The 22,498-nt window shown below is 26.4% G+C and overlaps 1 protein-coding gene across 1 annotated transcript; it reads right to left on the bottom strand.

Annotated features, from left to right (window-relative positions):
- Positions 1-1,473: 1,473 nt before the first annotated feature.
- LOC145843443 (uncharacterized) lies at positions 1,474-15,419 on the bottom strand. The gene is made up of 8 exons (XM_082950928.1): positions 15,293-15,419; positions 13,203-13,390; positions 8,383-8,523; positions 7,859-7,912; positions 7,069-7,223; positions 6,414-6,584; positions 5,932-6,060; positions 1,474-2,011 (listed from the first exon to the last, which is right to left on the bottom strand). Exons 2-8 carry the CDS (start codon positions 13,344-13,346, stop codon positions 1,861-1,863), a joined length of 945 nt encoding a protein of 314 aa, XP_082807054.1. The 5' UTR covers positions 13,347-13,390; positions 15,293-15,419; the 3' UTR covers positions 1,474-1,860.
- Between the last annotated feature and the right edge of the window lie 7,079 nt (positions 15,420-22,498).

The raw sequence follows: 22,498 nt of genomic DNA, 5'->3' as shown, positions 1-22,498 counted from the left end.
TGAATATTTTCTGATAAAACCTTTAACTGTTTAATTACTGAAAATTTATTTTTAAACTAGTTGTAACAAAAATAGTTGATAAGTGTTAGCTGAAATCGATTTTACTTGTTTGTTTGAATAAAATGTTTTTGAACGAATCATGTCTTAAATTTTATTTTAAATAATACGAATAGAAAAGATTTTTATTGCTTCATTTGTATATCGTTTTCCAACTACTTTTGTTATAATTATGTAAACATTTAATATCTTAAAATGCGTAGTGTATAAAACAATCTTTAAATTTGATGATGTTTATCTATTAAATAGTTTACCTTTCTATATTTTCTTACGTTTTTAATTAAAATCCTAATTTTAACTAATAATCAGTACAAATTTTATAAAGTGTTTTTTTTAAACATCTTGTTTATAGTTTTATATTATTTTATTTGTCATTAGTTGATCTAATCTCTTAGTGAAATAATATACAATTAAAATATCTTTTAGAGTATCAATTTTATTAATAATAAAACTCAACTATATAATTTTCAGCAAATTGAAAATTTGCAATTGTTCTACGTTTTAAAACAAACCACTACAAAAAAATCTTGATAGTATTACAAACTATATATTCAATTTATTCTCTAATACATTTAAAAATGTAAAGCTTGTTGGTAAGTTGATTTAATTAAAATATCATCTTATAGGTATCTAAATTTAGAACTTAACTTTTATTCTAAACTATCTGTCTGCCTATACTATGTTTTTTAAATTTAATTTCATAATTTACATCTTTTCAGATAGTTATAAAAAATAATCGTTCCGTCAATAAATGTCGAAAAGCAAACTTCAGAACATTTAGCATAAGTTTCAAATCTATCGTCAATTATCCCTATGACTTTTTGTTTTAATCGTTATTTGCAGTGTATCTTGTGTGTTAATATTAATTGAAAAATTTTCAATTACTATAATACCAATTATATTGTATGTTTTGGTTTTAAGAAAACAAATTCAATTAAATTTTAAGCTCACTTCATTAATTACACTTTTGCTTAAGCAATGTTTACTCTGTAAATTATCTAGAAAAAAAAAGAAAGCCACATACAGCTTTGATTATTATTATTATTGTTGTTATATTTATTTTAAAATTTAGCTAAAAATTTAAACTTCTACTAAAACTCAGTCTTAATATTAAAACTTGATTTGTTAGTTTTTTAAGTAAAAATTTTCAGTAATAATTTGTTTTTATTTTAATTTAATTGTTCAAATGCTATTTTCCATGACTGTCACATATCTTTTTTTTAAATTTATTTAAGCACTGACGAGGTCTTTGACCAAAACTTAGTTTGTAAAATAAATTTTTTAAAGAATAAATATATGAACCAAAATTATCAATCCTCCTTTGCCTTTTACTGGTCATTTCCCATAAGTACTAAAACCATTTATTGAAAAACCGTGGTATAATATCAAATTGCAAACAAAACATTAACAAATACATACCTTGTGTTGTTTATTACAATACAACTTAAAAAATAAAACATTTTTAAAATAATGAATAAAATCATTCTTTAGAGTTTTTAAAGGAAAGATTTGTAGTTTACTATTTAAACTAAAGTATAAGCTAAACGTTTTTAAAGAAAAAAAAAGTTTATAAAAATGTTAAGAAAGTTTCAGCCTGGGACAGACTTTTTATATATCATAGAACAATTTGGAACAATTAGCTGTCATAACTGCTTTGACCTACTATACTAACAAGTAATAGTACAGTCTAAAGAATAACAAAGAAAATTTTCTCAAGACAACACATTCTACTAATAAGAGCAAAAGTGAGTAGCAAAACAATTAAATATTAAGTTTTCAAAAAAAAAACATATAGATTTTTTTTTATTTGGCATATTTTATTGTATAATTAATATAACTTTGTATAATTAACATAATTAAAATAATAATAAAAAAATTGATAAAATCAATTTTTTTTGTATAATATTCAGGAACCAAAAGCTTTTCCCATTCTTGCTTGTGCATCATGTATAACCTGAAAAAAAAATGTTAAAAATACTTTTGTTAGCTGTATATAGTTATTAACTACTTCACAATCACTCTAGACCAGGGTTTACCAAAGTTGGCGATATCGCCCCCTGGGGGCGATTTTGGTAAGTTGGGGGGGAGGGGCGATAACTAGTAAGGGGGCGAATGGGGGGCGATTTTAAAATTTTAGGCAGTCTACTTTTTATCTTGTTATTTTACTTGTTTTAGCTTGCCATTAAATATTTGACCCTAAGGTAAAACTTAAACAAAAAAAGTTCATTTTGATACGTAAAGTATAGATTTCATTCCGAACATGTAGATAAGAATGTAGAGTTTTTCGGAAAACATCGAGATGAGAAAACAAAACAGTGTAAAATTACAAAAATGTTTGAGAAATCTACACAAAGTATTGAAGATGGACATTTGGCTTCTTATTATCTGTCTCTCATAGTTGCTAAACAAGGACTGCCTCACACCATGGGGGAAAAACGTTTATTCCTGTTTTAATAACAGTTCTGGAAAAATTCATTTGTCATAAAAACAACAGTAATGTTTTACGTTCTATTCCTTTAAGCAACAACACTGTGAATAGACGTATAGATGAAATGTCAGAATGTGTTGAACAAAAATTAGTTAGAATAATGTGCAGTATTTTTTATTCGATGCAGGTTGACGAGTCTACTTTGCCGGAAAATAAATGTCTTTTTGTTGTTTGCGTGCGTTTAATAGTTAATGATGCAACAAACGAAGAACTAGCGAGCTCCCAACTAATGGAAACGCATGACACAGGAAGGTTTGTGTTTTAAAATTAAAATAATATTTTGAAGTAAATAAAACATCTTCAAAACATCATATAGGAATTGCAACAGATGGTGCTCCATCTATGATAGAAAAGTATCGTGAATTAATCACATATTACAAAGAGTTAAACCCTGATAAATTTACTAACCATTGCGATGTACATCGCCAACATTAAGTAGCAAAAAATTTGAGCGTTTGTTTAAATGACTCATTGAACTTTGTGATAAAATCTGTCTACATAATAAAAAGGCATGCTTTACAAAGTCTCCTGTTTAAACAGCTCTGCAATGACAATGATGAGGTTTTTAAAAAGTTGATATTGTATACAGAAGTGAAATGGTTATAAAAGGAAACTGTTTAGAATGGTTTTTGGCTGTTTTTAGTGCATATATTGATTTTTTTCTGAAAAGGATAAGGTATTAGCAGACAACCTTGTTAAAATAAAAACAGACATTGCTTACATGTCAGACTTATATGGTAAGATCAACAATCTGAACAAAACTTTACAAGTTAAAAACTTAAATCTTGTAAAAGTCAAAAGTTAGATAACCAGTTTTAGAAACCAACTTGAACTGTATGGAAATACTTTCAAAAATAACCAGTTTTCACAGTTTGAAAGTTTGGAAAACTTAAAACTTCAAATAATGAAAAGGTGAAGTAAAAGTAATTTCATCTCATCTGTAACAGCTTAAGTGTGATATTGATAAACGGTTTACTGACGTTTTTCAATTAAACGTCCCGAAGTGGATTATGGGTCCCTTCGAAGCAGACCTTTTTGAAGTAAACGTTGACTTACAGGAAACTTTCTCAGACTTACAAACTGACCTTGAACTTAAAGTAAATTTAACTAAAGAACGATATGAAAGCTTTTTGACTCAACGAAAACTAAAACAAAAGTATTCAATCATTTGGGAGGAGGTTAGATTGTTATTTATAGCTTTTCCTTCTAGCTATGTTCTTGAGAAAGCTTTCAGTTCAGTTATCAACATCTTGAACAAAATATATAATCTATATATTTGTAAAGGAGGTGACTTGAGGCTTTAATTGACTTTTTTAGAACCAGATAATGAAAAACTTTCGAGCAGTCATGAAGCTCATATTTCACATTAGATTAGACTTCAGTTGCAGACATTATTTTCTGTAAGGTCTGCAATTTTAGTCGATTTGTTAAAGGATTCTTATTTAAGCTGGTTTGTATTGTATTTAAGTAGCCTTTATATTATAACAATTTTATTAAGTTGTTTATTTTACAACAGATTTGCTTAATGCCTTATGAATATTAATTACGGTAGACTTTCTCTTGAGTTCGCACTTTTTACCAAAAAAAAAAGTGCAAATTTATCATTTCTTAAATTTAACTTAAACAAAGTATATAACTTTAAGTATTAATAAAACAAATATTTTATTATACTTAATATCTTATATAGATCAATCTTTTTTAACGAATGTTTAATTTATATTTTAGTTGATTTTACCTTTATTCATAAAATTATTGCATTAATTAACATATTGAAACTTGCCATTAAAAAAAAAATGATAATGCGTTTTTGAGTTTGCACTTTTTGATTTTGTTTAAAGTGCAAATTCAAGCGGAAGTCTACTGTATTTTTTTAGTGATTTATGTTTTAAAGTTATTAACAGCTATGTTTTGACTTGGTTAGTTTTGTAGTTTGTATTTGTCGTTTAACCTTACACTAAAAGTTTTTATAGCATAGTGAATAATATATTTGTTTAAAAGATATTTATGTGACAGAAATTTGTTATTACTTGTTTAATTTGTATAAGTAAAAAAAATATTGTAAACCATTAAAGTTTTTATTTCTAAAAAGATATTTTGATTTTAAAAGAGTATAGATTTGAGGTCTCTATTTGAAATGACTTTAAGTATTTCACTAAAAAGACTCTTAAAGTCAGTTTTATTTTCTAGCTTGGTTTATTATTTTTAAAAAATCTTTATATTAAAGAATTTTGAACGATTAGTACAACTGTTTTTTTGTTTTATGTTAATTCAAAGTATTTTGACAATTAAAATGTGTTTTTTATTTTAACATTTCAACCCTAGCTTTTAATTTTTCACTTTTTCCTCTGTTAAATTAATATAGGTTGATAGCTAGAAAACAAATTCATTTGTGAACAGAATTAAATAACAGAATTCTTATTTTCTGTTATGTTAGTTTTTTAATTATGCAGCCCGCAAGTACTTTTTTTAAAGTCGACACTAGAAAGGATTTTTTAGTAAAAATGACTTGCTGACTACAAAATTTGTGCACAACTAACCTAAAGGTTTCATTAGTTTCATAACAATTCATATTTAAATAGATTTGATTACAGATTACATAAGGCTTTTTAATATTTAAGTGTTTTAATACACTTTACTGGGCTTATAAAGAAATAACTGTAAATTATTTTTGAAGCCTTGTAAATTACTTTGAACACAGCCCAAAAGTGCGTGCATAAGAATTGCACTAAATTACATTTCGAATACAACTTTTTTGTCTCAAAAGTACGTACTCAAGGAGAATAAAATACTTTCTCAAATCATGGGGGGCAATTTTTTTTTCAAATTTCTGAAAAGGGGGCGATTTAGTAAATAAGTTTGGGAAACCCTGCTCTAGTAGACCATACTCTACTGACAAACCATTTAAATTTGCTCACATAAACTTTTTGGCTTGATGCTTAATATTAGGAGTTTTAAAAAAACTTAAAGTAAATTTAAGAAAACTTTTAATTTATTACCAAAAAAGTACATGTTTTATTTTATGTAATGAGTAACTCAAAAACTTAATGAGTAAATGAGTAGAGCAGTGTATTCTTATTTTCAACTGTACTTAGCTTTTACACACATTTTGTCAAGGTTTGTAGAAATTTAGTTTATTGATCAAAAGTTTTATTCAAACTATCATAAATAAAAAGAATCGGTATGAATTCAACAGAAATTTCTATAAATGAAATACTTTATTTATCAATGATTGTAATACATTATTACGTCATAACAACACTTAATAGTGGCTTGTGCCTTCTAGACAATTTGATAACAAATACAATTGTATATTTCTTGTCAAATGTACATGAATTGTAAATATTAAAATAACACGCAATATAAACCAACTATGACGTCACACTAACTTCATAGCGGCTTGCGCGTCCTTGACAGAAGAATGTTCACCTTTCTGAGGGTTGAAGTTCAGCAACTTCTTGCACAATACTCTCAACGCGGGCCTTCTACCCCCGCACAAATCCTTGAATTTCTTGTATCTGTGGAAAATATAGTTAAAATAATTACAAAAAAAAAATTAGTTTTATGATCAACTAGTAGTTATTTCGGTACTTATTAACAAACTTGAAATGATTTTAAATGAGTGCTTAAGTATTCATAGCATTATATTTTAAAACAATTTATTTTTTAGTGATTCCCTTTCACAAGGTGTAATTATAAACACTACAAAACTTATTCACGGAATCTCTCAAAATTCAAAAAAACCCTAAAATAAAACCGAAACTCGCGTGGAGGTTTGATATTTATTTTTCAAGCGTAGTTACTGACAACAAAACTTAATAAATTTTCTCAAAACCAGCAAAAGAATTTTAAATCAAAATAAGAAACCGACGTGGAGGTGTCCCTGGTGTTGGCTTCGGGATGAGAGAGGAACAAGACGTCGAGATCGTGGGAGAGGCCGTGCCCCACCAGAACCCTGCCGTTCATCAGGTCCGACACCTCCTTCTGCACCACTTCGAACGTCTTCGCATCCGGGCTTTCCAGATCCTCCTTGCGCACTCCGCTGTTTGTGAATGTAGAAATAGTTTACTAAATGTAAAGATTGTGAAAAAAAAAATCATGAATGAACTTTCTTACATTCTTTGAATAAATGTTTCAAATTTAAAAATAAAGGAATCAAATAAATGGTAATGATCTTAATGATAGTGATAAATTGATAATAAAAGTCATCTATTTTTTAAGGTCTTATTTTGGTGAAGATTAATCAATCTTTGTAAGAAAGCGGTCATATGATGTTTTAAAATAAGAAAACCTGAAAACAAACTCAAACACAACTTGTTTTAGAATTAAATAAAGAGTTCTTAACTGTATAAAAGTAGATAAAAAGTTATAAGCCAATTAAAAAATATTTCTACTTGTATATACCTTAAATGGAGTTTTAGTATGATAGGCAAAGAATTTAGATTTATTAAACTTTATTGTTTTTTCTTTAGTACAATTTATATAAAAAAAACTCTTTAAGGTAAACGCATCAACGATTTTCAAACCTGACCCATGTCCTGTAATCGGTGACTTCTTCCCTGCTTTTAACAAAAGTGTCGTACACACAGTGTCCATTAGAATTTACTATGGAGCATCGCGCCAGTACTGATTTCTTACCACCTTCCCCCACACCCACCATCTCACAATCCATCGCTATGTACTAAAAAAATGTTGTACTAAACTTATTTAAATAGTTAATACCTTGTTATTTACATACTTAATAAATTAGTTGATATAAAATGTACTGTTTGAAATTTAAGAAAATGTTAATTAAATTTGACATTACCCCTACAATCTCATAATCTATTGCTATGTACTAAACAATGGTTATGTATGACAGAATTTTGACTTTAAAAGAATTAATTTATAAAATGCCATGTACTGTTTAATATAAGTGAAAAATTAATTTAACTTATTATAACACCCACCATCTCACAATCCATCGCTATGTACTGAAACAATGGTTACATATGAAACGTACTGTAGAATGTTTTGTTTGATATATGTGACTGAGTTAATATACAGTGTAAGAGAGTTAATTTAAGTTAAGTAGTTATACGACTAAGTTGTCGTATGTTAATTTATTCATTGTTATCATAAGAGTATGTAACACGGTTTTATGATTGATATATACAACAGTTATAAAAAAATATATAAACTACTTCTATATTAAACTAAATACATGTATTTAAGTGAGCTATATCTTTTGATAAAATTTGCCTGCGTAAATTGAAGTAAAAAAAAATTAAAAATTATTTAAAGTGTGTAAAGCTTGTTGTGTCTAACAAAACAAACCTTAGTGAGACCAGCATATGATTTTCTTTTTACTAATATTTCTTCCATTGTTTTCTACAAGAGTTTGAAATCATTTCAAGATAATTAAGCATATAACTACACTGTTTTTCTTTTTACTATTTCAAATAGTTTAAGTAATCAGCAAATACTATTACCTAAAAAAAAACAGTAATAAAACTGTGCAGCTTTCATTAACACTACAAGCTTTAAAATCTTATAACATTACATAGTTAAAAATTAACTTAGAAATTATCTCAACTTCAATTAAGAAATCATTTAAAATTATAGAGTTGAAAAAAAAAACAACAACAGCTAATATTATAAAAAAAAAAAAAGTAAAATAGTACCTTGTTAGTAAAATAATGATTTTTTTTTAAATAAAGTAAAACACCAATAAAAATCAAATATATTTTAATATATCATCTATTGAATCATTATTAAATTTTAACTTTGCAGTTTCTACCCCCAACAACATCGTATTTAAAATATTAATAATAAAATTATTAATTTATTCAAATACAAACTTTCTGATGAGGAACCTTCACTTCGCAGTTCCTACCCTCAACAATGTGGTTTTTCTCCCTCAAAACTTTCTGCTGATTCTCGTACCTCTCGTACCTGATGAAGCCGAACCCGCGAGACTTGCCGCTCCCGTCGCGTTTTATCTGTATAGAAAATAACCAATTAATAAAATTAATTATTAAAATACACTACCGTCAAAGTGATTTGATCTTAAATATTTCTATTTGTTTATTTTTATGACTAAATCAACACGCTTCCGTCGCGTTTGATCTGTGTTAATATGAAAATTTTATATTATGCTCATGTTGTGTAAGCAAATTTTTCATTCCACCATTCCGCTTTATCATTTATTATCTCTTATGTGTTTTTTCAGTAATTGTTGGTTAACTTTGTTATCTAACAGGGTCGCCACTGGTTTCTAATATATTTCTTCCAGGTTTTCTGAATATTTTAGTTTTTTGAAAGTACACGTATTTAGATCTATTTTTAGTTAAGAGCTAAGGTTAAGGTGAAAATCCGTGTTAAACAACATTGAAAAGATACTGTAAAGCTGTTTTTAATGTGTTTTTAGAAATAAAAATTTCGATGAAGACAAAAATTTTAATTTATATTATAATATATTTTTCGTGCCAAACGAAAATTTTACTACTTAACTTGTGAAATTTGTTTAAAATTCCAGGTTTAAAGTGATTTATTTCAAAGTTTCTCAAATTTCAGGTTTTTCCAGGTTTGTGGCAACTCTGAATCAAATTATCATTCTCATTTTAAGGGAATAATTAAAATTAAACAAAAATAAATTCAAAACAAACATAAGTTTTTATTTTGAAGTTTTTATACTGACACCATGTCCAGTGTTTTATATTTTTCCTATTGCTATATATATTAGAAGATGTTTTATACTGTTATGTTAATAAACCGTAGTAAAGCTAAATATGAAATTGATATGAAAGCTTTACAAGAGAGCTTTTATGAAAATTTAAAACACATAATAGCGTTCGAATTAACTAACCCCGTTGTCTATATAAGAGCTAAAGACAATTTTTTTAGAATTTCTAAAACTTGTATCAAAATTGATGAAAGCTTAGTACGAAAAATATAAGCAACAGAAAAGTGAACAATCACTAACACTGAGAATAAACCACTTCAAAACCTGCACTTCGAATAAATTTTTTCACACATCATGTTTCAATTATTTGAAGCAATAGTTAAATAAAGTGATATTTAAATGAAAGTATACAGAAAATAAACAAAAGAGAAATCAACTACATTAAAATTACACCAGTTGAGCAACTGTGAAAAACCACAATAAATGTAAGTAATGATATGAATAATTTAAATTAATATAATTGGAAAATTTAAACATCTTCAGGAGTTCTTGAAAAAATCAAAATATGTGCAGATACTTAAAAAAAAAACATAAACTCTTGAGATTATAATAAAATTTCATGTCAAAAATGTTATGTTAATTTAGTCAACTTAATCAAACGTTAAAGACTACTAAATCGATTGCAAAAAAAAAAACACAACGACTGTAAGAACCATAACAAAAACAAGTTAGTAAATATAATTCAAGAAAATATTTTATTTTGAAAGTACTAAAAATGTTCAAAAAAGACACTTTTTGATAATATTATGGACGAATAACTAGACAAAAATGTCTAATAGTGATATCACATGTACTAACTACATGAAAAACAAAAGTTATTTCAGCGACTACTTCAATTAATATTTTGTTGTGATAGGCAAAATAGTTGGAAGCCATGAAGATTAAACGAGTTCATACATAATGCGGTCAATTTCAATAAAATGAAGTTTTAATCACAACTTACATTTACTTTCAAAATTAACATAAAAGTTTAGTAAAACAATTACTATTTGAGTACATCGAAAAACTTGTTAAAATTGATTTTCATAATCTAGATTTTATTGGTAAATTTAATTTTAAAAACTTTTAAAACCACTACTGTAAAACTATAATTTTTAAGTTTATTTTCTTAAGTAAAAAGTTTGTTATACAAATAAATTTTAAATGTTTGAATGAAAAATAAAAATATAATTAAATACTTTAAGCAGATTCAACTTTTGCCATGGGGCTCACTTGCACATTTCAGATAACTTCAACCTGAAAAAAAGTTCTTTTTTGTCTCTTTTTAATATAAACATTGTTTAGTTAAACATTTTCACAATTTAAACTATTAAAATTACATATATATTGTTTACCATTATGATTTAATTTACATAATTTTAAAAGTCGCATACAGTGAAAAGTAAACCGGACTTATATTATATTAACTTTCTCGGCAGCAAACAGCGCTATCTCTTGCGTTATCAGCATTTATTACTGTCGTTTGTATTTTGACCTAAATAATTTGTCAGTAAAACGTGAGAACATTAACTTGCGTGGAAAAATTACTTGTCATAGTTCAGTTTTTATTTTTCAAGTTTTTAATCCGAAAAACAACAAGTGTTTTTGTTCGAGTACAAAACTTGCCGAAAAAACTATACATTTAAGTCAATAAATAATGGTTGAATAAAACTCAAAAACAATTATCACAACTTTTGAGCTTTAAAACTATTTAACTAATTTGCTAACTTTTATAAGGATTTAAACAGATTTACGAGCTACTAAAAAGAAGTATTCTCACAACAATCACAATTAAAAATCCAACCAACCGTGTATCCTGTTCTCGTTACGCCTCAGTGATTTCAGTCAATCAAAACACAGCAAACACCACTCATCAACTCATCGCTAAATCCAGTGCTTATTTTTTTTCTCACCAAAAACGTTCAGCTCCAATTTTCAGTCACATAACATAAGCGGAACAAAAATATCCATTTTTCTTGCACGTTCACTCATTAAATATTCATTCAAATAGAGCATAAATTAGCAGTGAAACAGAACAAAAGCAATATCATTTCACCTGTAATTCTCATAAGTATTTGAGCATTCTGCTAATTTAAAACTGCTATGCGAAATGCTCTTATACACAAATGTACATAAATTACTTTTGTACTTGACTGCAATTTCATAACTAGTCAGTTTTGTGACACTCAAATAAATAAAATAGCAGAACAGTATTATAAACACTTTATAAAATTTACAATTTGCATTTTTTCTAATGTAGCACAGAAAATCATAAGTACATAGAGCAATCAAAAAACTAAAATTTGTCAAGTAGTTGAGTACTTTACAAGACAATTTACTTGAAATTAATGTTAATATGTTATGTTTATGTACACATGGTAAGCAATACACAGTTAGAATCTTATAAATTTAAGCATATTCATGTTTATAGTATAACAAATGCTTCAACATTTAAACTACCCACAGTTAAGCAAACTTTTAATAACATAATAGGAGTCCTACAAGCTACATTTATTAACGATTTTTCCATTTTGTTAATCTTTTTTACCACACTTTTCATTAAATATTGATATGTTAATGAATAAACCCATTAAAGCTTTTTGGAAACATCAGCTTAAATACTTTTACTGACCACAGTTACTTTTACCATTACAACTTGTACACATAATTTCTTAACAAAGCTCACATGTTGGTTCATTTATGTAACAAACATTTTTCTTGTTAAATGTTATTTAACCATGCTATGTTCACGACTCTCTTGAGGTAGTGAAAAAAAAATTTGAGGTATAAAAAGACGCCCAACTTTTGTCAAACGCCTTTGTAAAAAAATATAGAATTAAAAGTTTGAAACGAATTGAGCAAAAAAGCACTCGCCCCTCACATGAAACATAAACCAACGAACCATGCAACCAACCGTATATCCTGTGCTCGTTACGCCCCAGTGATTTCAGTCAATCAAAACACAGCAAACACCACTCATCAACTCATCGCTAAATCCAGTGCTTATTTTTTTTCTCACCAAAAACATTCAGCTCCAATTTTCAGTCACATAACATAAGCAGAACAAAAATATTTATTTTTTGTGCACGTCCAGTCATTAAATATTCATTCAAAGATAGCATAAATTAGCAGTGAAACAGAACAAAAGCAATATAATTTCACCTGTAATTCTCATGAATATTTAAGCATTTTGCTCATTTACAACTGTGAAATGCTCTTATACACAAATGTACATAAATTACCATGTCATTACATTTTTGTACTTGACTGCAATTTCATAACCAGTCAGTTTTGTGACACTTAAATAAATAAAATACCAAAACTGTATTATAAACACTATATAAAATTTACAACAGCATTTATTCTAATGTAGCACAGAAAATCATAAGTACATAGAGCAATCGAAAAACTAAAATTTATCAAGTAGTTAATACTTTACAAGACAATTTACCTGAAAACAATGTTGATATGTTATGTTTATGTACACATGATAAGCAATACACAGTTAGAATCTTATAAATTTAAGCATATTCATGTTTATGGTATAACAAATGCTTCAACAGTTAAACTACCAACAGTTAAGCAAACTTTTAATAACATAACAGGAGTCCTACAAGCTACATTTATTAACGATTTGTCTAAATTGTTAATCTTTTTTACCACACTTTTCTTTAAATATTAATATGTTAATGAATAAACCCAGTAAAGTTTTTTGGAAACATCAGCTTAAACATTTTTACTGACCACAGTTACTTTTACCATTACAACTTGTACACATACTTTCTTGACAAAGCTCACATGTTGGTAACTAACATTTTTCTTATTAAATGTTATTCAACCATGCTATGTTCTCTTGAGGTATCCAAAAAAAAAATGAGTAAATAAAAAGAATAAAAAGTTTGAAAAAAAATGAGCAAAAAAGTACTCGCCTCTCACGTGAAACATAAACCAACGAACCATGCAGACGGTCAGGTCGCCGTACCGGTTGAAATGCTCCTTCAGCCCCTTCTCATCCACCTTCCACGGCAGGCCAAGGACGACCAGGTTGGTGGTCTTGTTGTACTGCGTGTTGTGCCGCTTCGAGTTGACCACCTCCTCCATGTCCCGGTTGTCGTCCAACTTGCGCTTCAACTCTGCTTGCTTGGCTGCGTGGGAAGTACACGTCATATTATTTATAAGAGTTACATGATAATAACAAATTAAACAGTGTTCTTTATTTGTTACACCAACTCATGTTTCTGTGTCTTAACGGATCAACACACTTCAATGCATTTATGAAAATCAAGAAAATAATCTTGATTTGACTTATATCTTGATTTTCATAGCTCTGTTGAAGTGTGTTAACCCTTATTATTGTTATTATTATATCTTCCAGTGAACTTGTTTTGCTCGGATCTGATTTTTCAATATGTTTCAGTTACGTAGATTAGGAATAAGGATATAAATGAGTAAAAAAATAACTGAAACTATAAAAATAATGGTTGACTCAGCAAATCAGACTGAGTATTATTTATATTTTACTTATTTAGGTATAATCTAATATAAAACATCAACAACATTTTAAATGTTTGTATACGTTGATCAGCGCTTTTTATATATAAATGTACTTTTTATTTCTATTTAAACACCAACAAGCACACCATAAAAATGCTGAAATAGAAGTTTTATTGTCGTTTAAATAAATTTAAGATAAAAAAATGCAACTCTAATACAAAGTAACATTCATGTATTTAGTAACTTTGTGGAGAGACTTAAAACTATTGTTTTTTATGTTCAAAATAACCACGACTTAAAAATGTTAAAAGTTGGTTACGCAAGTGTGCAATGATAAAAACACCAATGTTTAGTAAAAATTAGTATAAAGTTGATTAAACTCATTGAAAAGACGTTAAAAGGTATCTGTGATATGTCGTGCACCAGGTCCTAGGACCAAATATTTTGAGTGTCATTTTTTTCTATAAAGATGTTTATTACAACTCAAACATTTTCAATTATTATGTTAGTTGTTTGTAATATGACAAGTTGTACTTTTTTGTCAAAGTTGTGACAGATTATGACGTCAGAAATGTTTTTTTTTTTTTAATTTTAAGTTAAGGTTTAGACGACTTACAAGAACACATGTATTTAAACTATACAACCTCAACTTAAGATTTGGTGCCGTAGGATGTACGTTACTAGACGGTTACTACGGGTTTTTTGTCTTCAAGTGTCAATTATGACGTCAGAAATGCTTTTTTTAAACTTTTAATTTCAAGTTAAGGTTAAGACGACTTACAAGAACACATTTTAAAAGTATTAAAACTATACAACCTCAATTTAAGGTTTGGTGCCCTAGGATATACGTAACTAGACGGTTTTTACGAGTTTTTCGTCTTTAAGTGTCGATTATGACGTCAGAAATGCTTTTTTTTTAATTTTAATTTTAAGTTAAGGTTTAGACGACTTACAAGAACACATATATGAAGTATTAAAACTATACAACCTCAATTTAAGGTTTGGTACCTTAGGATATAAATATGAATTTAAGGTTGCAAATATTCAGCTAACTATAGAAACGTCCAACTTTGATTGCTCATAACTCAAAAATTACTTTGAATTTTTTCAAGCGGTTAAAAATGTCTGATAGTTCAGATAAAACTCAACAAAATAAGATCAACTTGTAAAAGTCAAGGTGGAGCCCCTATGCCTTTGAATTCCAGTATAATAATGTTGAGAAGTTTAATTACTTATTTTTGTTCAATTGTCAACGATTGGGTATTTAAATCTTGTAATATTGAACTCCTTACGCTATAAGACCGCACAATATTGTTAGTTGAATTAAAATTAGTAGTTTATAGTAAAATAAATGAGAAGGCAAAAGTATAAACAAGATGCTTAATGAGCTACAAAATCAAGCCTAAAGATTATGCTTTTTATGAACTTTTTTTTTTAATGAGTATTCAAGTTAAAATTGCCATAGGAACAGGATATTTTTAGGGGAAACTTGTATATTATTTTTTTTTTATGTTCTGTTTACTTAGAATATTAAAATAAGTAAGTTTACTTACATTTTTGGTCCAATAGTTTGTTGCATCAAAATAAAACAGTAGAACTGAAAAAAGAATTCTAGTCAACACTTTGAGTCTTCAGACATTTAAGAGTTTCTTAAGTCAAATGGGTCTAGCTCAAATGAAATGAAGTGATGTTTACAAAAAACAAATTTCTTTTTGAGCATGTTGTTCAACATTTACAACTTGTAAAAAATCCCGAATGAACTGGAATTAAGTAAGGAGGGCTACTTTGGCTCGAATACCTTTTTATTCAATTTTTAAAAAATGTCCAAACTTTAAATCCAATTATTTTCGTTGTCATTAAAGCTAACTTGAAACTTTTTTATTCTAAAGAACGTTCTTTGCGTTGTTTTTCATAATAATTTCCTTTGAACTAAGGTTTGACCTTATTAGTCCTAGACAAGACGTTAAAATGTATCCGTGCCACGAGTAACGACATTGAAAAGATATCTTAAAGCTTCTTTAAGTGTGTTTTTTAGTAAAATAAAATTTGATGATCACAAATAAAATCTATTTCTACAATAGAATTTTTGTGTCAAATCGAAATTTTACTGCTTAACATGTAAAGGTTGTTTTATAAATGTTAATTTTTGTTCAAAACTACACTTTTATTTTTCAATTTCTCAAATTCTTGGTTTTTCAAAGTTTTTTTAGCCTAAATTTTCAAATTCAAGGTTTTTCCAAGATTCCAGGTTTTTTGGCAACCCTGTAGTAAAGCATTGATTTTAGGTTATTTAAATAATTCTATATCTCAACTAAAACCGGCCAGATAAGCATGGACCGGATAAATGAGGAAACACTGTAGTACTAAAAACATTTCAATTTTGTTTTACTCTTACCAGTTAAACAAAAAAATTCTAATTTTTTTTCCTGTTGCATGTCTTTTATTTTCCAAAAAAAAAAAAAAATTGGGGAAAATCTTTTATGAAATAAAAACTGTTAATTTATTATCATTGATTTTAAGTATCTGCAACTTATTTTTTTTAATGATTTTTGGAAACAATACTAATAAGTTTACAAGTTTTCGAGTCTTTCTAAAAAGATTCAGGTCCTAAACGTCTAAGTATGAATTTTGAAAAACGTGACAAATACTACTATAATTGCAAAAATTTAAGTCTTTTTAAGATTTAAATAAATCTTGCATTTGTAAGTAGTGTAGTTTTCAAAGTTGAATCGTCAAAAATCAAATCATCTTGAAAAATTTAAGTCTTTTTTATTTTATTTCAACAACGAAGTTTAATAAACCTTCATTTAAACTTACTTTGCTTTGAAAAAAGAAGAATATCTAGAAAAATAAAAAAAGCTACAATTATCATGTGTCATTGCTTAGTTAGATTTTTAAAAATAAAAGTTTAAAAAAATGCGAGGTAACGACTCGTGGTATTTTTGTTTATTTCCAAAAAGCATCAACTAACCAACTGCTTCTAGGATTTTATTAGTCGAAGTACTACTACGAACACTTAGATATAAAACTTGATTTATCACCTAAAAACTAGTAGTAAATTCTATAGTTTCTAATTGTAGCTTAAACGCTGGTAAATTTTTCTTTAGTCTTCTGTTTTTGTTAGCTGTAAATTTATCAAAAGCCTACCTTTTGTAAATTATCTGAGTTTTTTTTATTTAAAAGCAAATAAAAAGTTCTCCAACACGAAACACAAAAAAGTCATCAAAAGTTGTAATATAAATGGTTATGTCACTATCTAAACTAATACAATTCAATTTTCAACAGATTTAACTTTTATAAAATATTTTATAGAGAAATATCTCAAAAATATTTTAATTAAAAAAGAATAAATCATTAGTACTAAATAAGCCATTTTTTAGTATATTTTATAGTTTGTTTTAGTCATAAAATTACAAAATTTTGAAAATTAAACAATATGATATGATTTAACTACAGAAATTTTAAGGTTATAATAGAGCACATCATGCGCCTGCAAAAATTAATTTAAATACTTATTTGGTATATTTGTTTGGTATAATGATTAATTTACCTTTATTTCAATGTTGATGATTTCATTTCAACTTATATGGTTTATTTATACCAAGAAAATACTATAAAAACTATACTTATTTTAAAAAATTTTCATTTTGATAATTTTTAAAAATTTAATTAAACTTTTGACTAAATTTTGCTGGTCACCTTCTTCAAAAAGTAAAAAAAGAAAGAACCTTAATAAAATAGATTATATAAGATTTATTTTCTAACGACATGTCTCCAGTATTTAACTTATTGACGTAAAGCATTGTTTGTATAGAGGTTACAACCAGACTTGTTAAAATGCTAATTATTACTATGGTAATTCAGCAATGAAGCGTATAAAATTTAGTTTGTTTTAAGTTATTAGTTTCACGCTCGAGTAAACAAAGCAGAGCTTTTTAACATGTCTGGTTACAACCACATTAGCCGCTGTCCATTAGTGTTTCAACCAGTAGAGTTAAAAAATTTTACTAATTTGTGTTACGATTTAGTCTACTTTTATAAGTTTTTTTTAACATTTTTTTAATAAAAACCACCTTTTATATTCAATCTACTTAGTACAGTTGCTTCTTAATACAGTTTTTATTTCATTAGTAAAACTGTTTTTTTTTAAATAGGTTTTAAAACAACATATTTTTTCAAGTATTTTGAGATTTAATAATTTTCAGCTGAAGTTTAAAAATGTACTAGTTTTTCAAAAAGAAGTTGTGTTAAAGCCAGAATATTAACATTTTTCTAATTAATAAGAACTAAATTACAAAGTCTAATTTAATTTTATGTAAATTAAAAAAAAAGTAATTTGTTTTAAAACGGGAATCTAAAAATTTATTTTTCAATAAATAAGAACTAAATTACAAAATTAAACAAAAGTTCGTGTATATTAAAAATAGTATTTCATTTTAAAAGTAATTTTTTTGTATAAAGTTTTAAAAATTATTTAAAAATTAAAAATTGAATACTTGATGATGACAAACTAACTTTTATAAAAAAGAGAGTTTTTAAGAGCTGTTTTGATAAAAATAAACATCACTTAAAAAGGTCTGAAGATCTTTCTAGATCTAGGTGAAACGGCGTAAGCTTAAACTGACAATTGATGAATAAAATATATTTAATAATTAAGCTCTTATATATTGAGTATTTTACTTCATATAGTTTTATAACATATGGATTCTAATTATTTTCTTAAACAAAATTTTAAAGAATATGTTGTCTCAATATTAATGTCGTTGTCGAGTAGTATTTTTATAGTTCAGTTTTCATTGAACTATAAAAATCAAAACTTGAAAAATTCTTTTGTCTACCTGTAGGTTTTGACCTTGTGTCATTCAACTCAATTTTCTATTGCTATATAAAATTTAAAATTATAAGGTTTGCTTCAAATAATTTCATACAATCAAATAAATGTTTTTAACTTTTAGTAATTAAATTCACAAATTTTGAAGAAAATTTGTACTTTCTACTACAAAAACTATGCATAATCACCATTCATTAACATTGAATAGCATTTTTTATAGTAATCTTTAGGTTATTTTGTAAAAAGAATCTTTCTAAAAATAAGCTTCTTAAAAGAATTAATTTATTAAAAAAATTAAATTTAAATAAGTTTTAGCTGACAGCAAACTGTGCACATGCAAATAGTAAAATCATAGTCAAAATGTTTATTGTTTTTATTAAACAAATTAAACATTTATCATTAAACATACTAAAAAATAAACAAAATATCTATTTACAGTAACCTCTCGATTGTTTACGCACATTGTGTCCACAGAAAAAATGCGTAAAGATACGAGAGATCGTGAAGATACGACAGGTACCAAATATACTTATTATAATGGCTGTTTTTTGATATTGCTTCTGGTTAAAAGCAGACTGGGGACTTTACAACTTTTAATATTTTATTTACTTTATTAATAAATATGAAAACAAAAGATAAAACTATACATACGTTAAAAAAATGATTTAAATTTATATAAAATAGTAACACTTTTAGAATAATTTTACTAATTTTAATAACAAGTATTTTTTATCTTTATTTATACGCGACTTATTTGATATTTAACATTTATATTCTATTGTACTTAGCAAATTCTATTTATAATCAAGCATTTGTTTACAATTAAACAATGGTGTAGTGTCTATATTAAAATTTGTTTCTATAGCTTTTTACAAAAATATGCGTTTGGTTTTTAATTCATTAGTTTTAATTTAGTCTCCTATTGTTAACAAAATTTCTGATATACTCTGGTATAACTAAATGTCTATCAATTAGTCAAGGAACATAATTTTACAAAGTCTAAAGATATAGAGAGGTGAGTTAGCATTTAAAAACACATTTTGTTATAAAAATATATAATAAACCTAATTTGTGCAATATTAAAAAAGATTAAAAATTTCTAAAATGCGTAACTAAACGAGAGTGCGTAACTTTACGAGTACGTAAAGATGCGAGAGGTTACTGTACATCATTTTTAGTGAATAATCTAACCTTCTTTTTTTATTCTTTTTTTCAGGAGTCGCAAATAAAACAGTAACCAGTAAAAATATGATGGTAGTTTGTTCAATTAGATAGTTTAATTTTTTTTTAATTAAATTTAAAAGTAATGTTTAGCACAACACATATTACTTGTTTCATTATTAGTATTTAACTGAAATAAATTATTTTATATATTTTAAATATGTTAGACAAAACTTTAAAGCATGTATTTGTACTTATCTGAAACTAAGAACTACAAGCTTTTTAACTACAGTATGTTACAAAGTATTATATAAATAGTGCAACAAATTTAATTTTAGACCACTTATGATTTTGATAAAAAATTAAAAAAAATTAAATCCAAATTATGATTAAATTGAAGTTAAGATATAAGCTGCTATTAACAAATAAATAAAACAATATACTAGTAGCTGAATAATTTAAAGATTATTTTTAAAGTTTGTTTATTAAAAGATATACTTAAAAAAAAAACTATTAATTTCTTATTAGGTAGAGTCCTAAACAAAACGAAACCGAAAGAAAACGTATTACTTAAGAGATATTGTTAGTTTTGCATGGCTTAATTAATAATTATTTTTTAAATGTTTATTATAGAAAATATTATTTGTGTCATTTACTTTATTGTTCTTTAAATAATTGCAGTTATAAAAACTACTGGATTTCCCTGGATAAAATTTTTAAAGTCATCAAAAACACTGACTTTTTACTTTCCTGACTATTACTGGACCGATCTCAATTATGCTGGTGATTTATTTTTTATGAATATGTTAATTTCTGTGTATGAATAAACATGTAAGTAGGCCTTTCAAAATCATTCAGAATGCCAAAAATAACTACTTTTATATTGATCAACGATTATGTTGTGATTACTCTAAAGTGGGCCCAAATCGTGTTTATTTAGAAAATAGGAAATAGTTTTTCTTATAAAATCAGTATTTGTAAATCATCACAAATATTTAATTTTAATCTAGTCAAAAGTGTATCTATTGAGTTTTCCAAACTAAATAATAAGTTTATTATAAAACAAAACAGACTTAAAGTAATATCTATTTTAAAATGTTTTTGCTGTGTGTTTTGTGTTTTTTTTTGTCATTTTTTTTATTATAAACTACTAAAGTGTAGATTTTTTAATAAATATACATTTATACTTCCGGTGCATTCAAATTACCTTAGTTTTCAAAGATTTACTAGAGAGTATAATTTGATAAAAGTACAAAGTTTGAAATTTTATTCAGGAGATTTTAATACACCGATTTTAAACTTAAAAAAGATAAGATACTTTTAGGTTAAAGTAGTTTTCCATTTAGCCGTTTATTTTCGATTTTCAAAGACATCAAAATTTGATGTTCAAAAACACTTTAAATGCTTTGCGCCAACTAGCATAAATTTATTAGAGATTGAATTTTTAGTTTAATTTAAAGCGCTTTCTACTTGAAAATTTTTCAGACAAAAATTAAAATTTTATTTTTGCCGTTTCATTTACTGGCCAACTGTGGCACCTGTACTTGTTTAAAGTAAATGTCTTTTACTGTGTTATTATAGATGATATAAACAATATAAAATGTTAACAATTTTTTAAGCATAGTTTATTTGACAAATATAAGTATAAAAGTAAAAAGTTTCAGTCAGCTGTTCTCTAGCTTTTAATAATTTTGCACTGCACAGTATATGAAGAAGTTTTACGCACACCAGATTGTTTAGTAAGTACAGGGTTGCCACACAGTCGAACTACTCAGGATAGTTAGGATATTTTTCTAAATCTCAAGCTTTTTTTTATGACTTATTTTAATGTTTTTAAATTTGATTTAATTAAGTCCTTTTGTTACTAATTTTATACTTATTGGCATTTAATCTTCTATTTGAATAAGATACTCAATACAACTGAGAGTTCAATAAATGGAAGTTGACTGAAACATAGTTTTTTTTATAAATTTATAGATTAGTATTAAAGCTTCATTAGGTTTAGACTAGTAGTAATTTTTACAGAGTTTAGCTTATATTAATATTTTATTTTTCTTATAAACTCAGGCTATTTTTAGGTCACTTTAGGAAGCCGTGCTGTAGTTATATTTACTGCGAGCCGATCATTTCAAACCCGTTCATATCTGACTCGATCATTACTAACCTGATAAATTCTAACTCTTTTATATCTGTTCCTTTATTACTAACCTGATAGGTTTTACCTGGTTATATATTACCAAACAGTTTTTATCCCGATCATTTCTTAGCCGATCATGTCTAATCCCTTCTTTTCTAACACGATCATTTATATCCCTTTTATTTCTGACCCGACCATTTCTAGTCCAATCTGTAAAACGTTGTTGATTTTTAGATTATTTTAACTGGGGTTTGTTAAAGAAACAAACTTATCTGAACAAAGTTTTTCTTATATTAAGATTTTATAGAGGGAAAGGAAGAGAAAAGACATTGAAGATGCAGAAAAATCATTTATCAAAAATATATTGGAAGAAGTCAAAGAAGAATGTTAGCGAGTAGATTCCGAACCACCTACGAAAATAAAAAAGTTTACAAAGAAGCTTGATAAGAAAGTTGAATACAAAGAAAAGCATTGGTTTAGTAAAGCTAAGTTAGTGAAGTTTCTATTTTAAATAATTTAGTATAAATGAACAACACGTGTTTTCTTAAATATTTAGTGCACTTTAAAGGTTTTTTTAATATAGTTTTATATTTCCCCTAAATAAATTTTTAAGTACCTAACTTTTTTTAA

This window comes from Thalia democratica, chromosome 8, assembly GCF_965202585.1.
Source record: "Thalia democratica chromosome 8, ktThaDemo2.hap1.1, whole genome shotgun sequence".
Classification (NCBI taxonomy): Eukaryota; Metazoa; Chordata; class Thaliacea; order Salpida; family Salpidae; genus Thalia; species Thalia democratica.
Note: the sequence above shows the minus strand (reverse complement) of the source record. Positions and strands in the feature narration are given on the sequence as shown.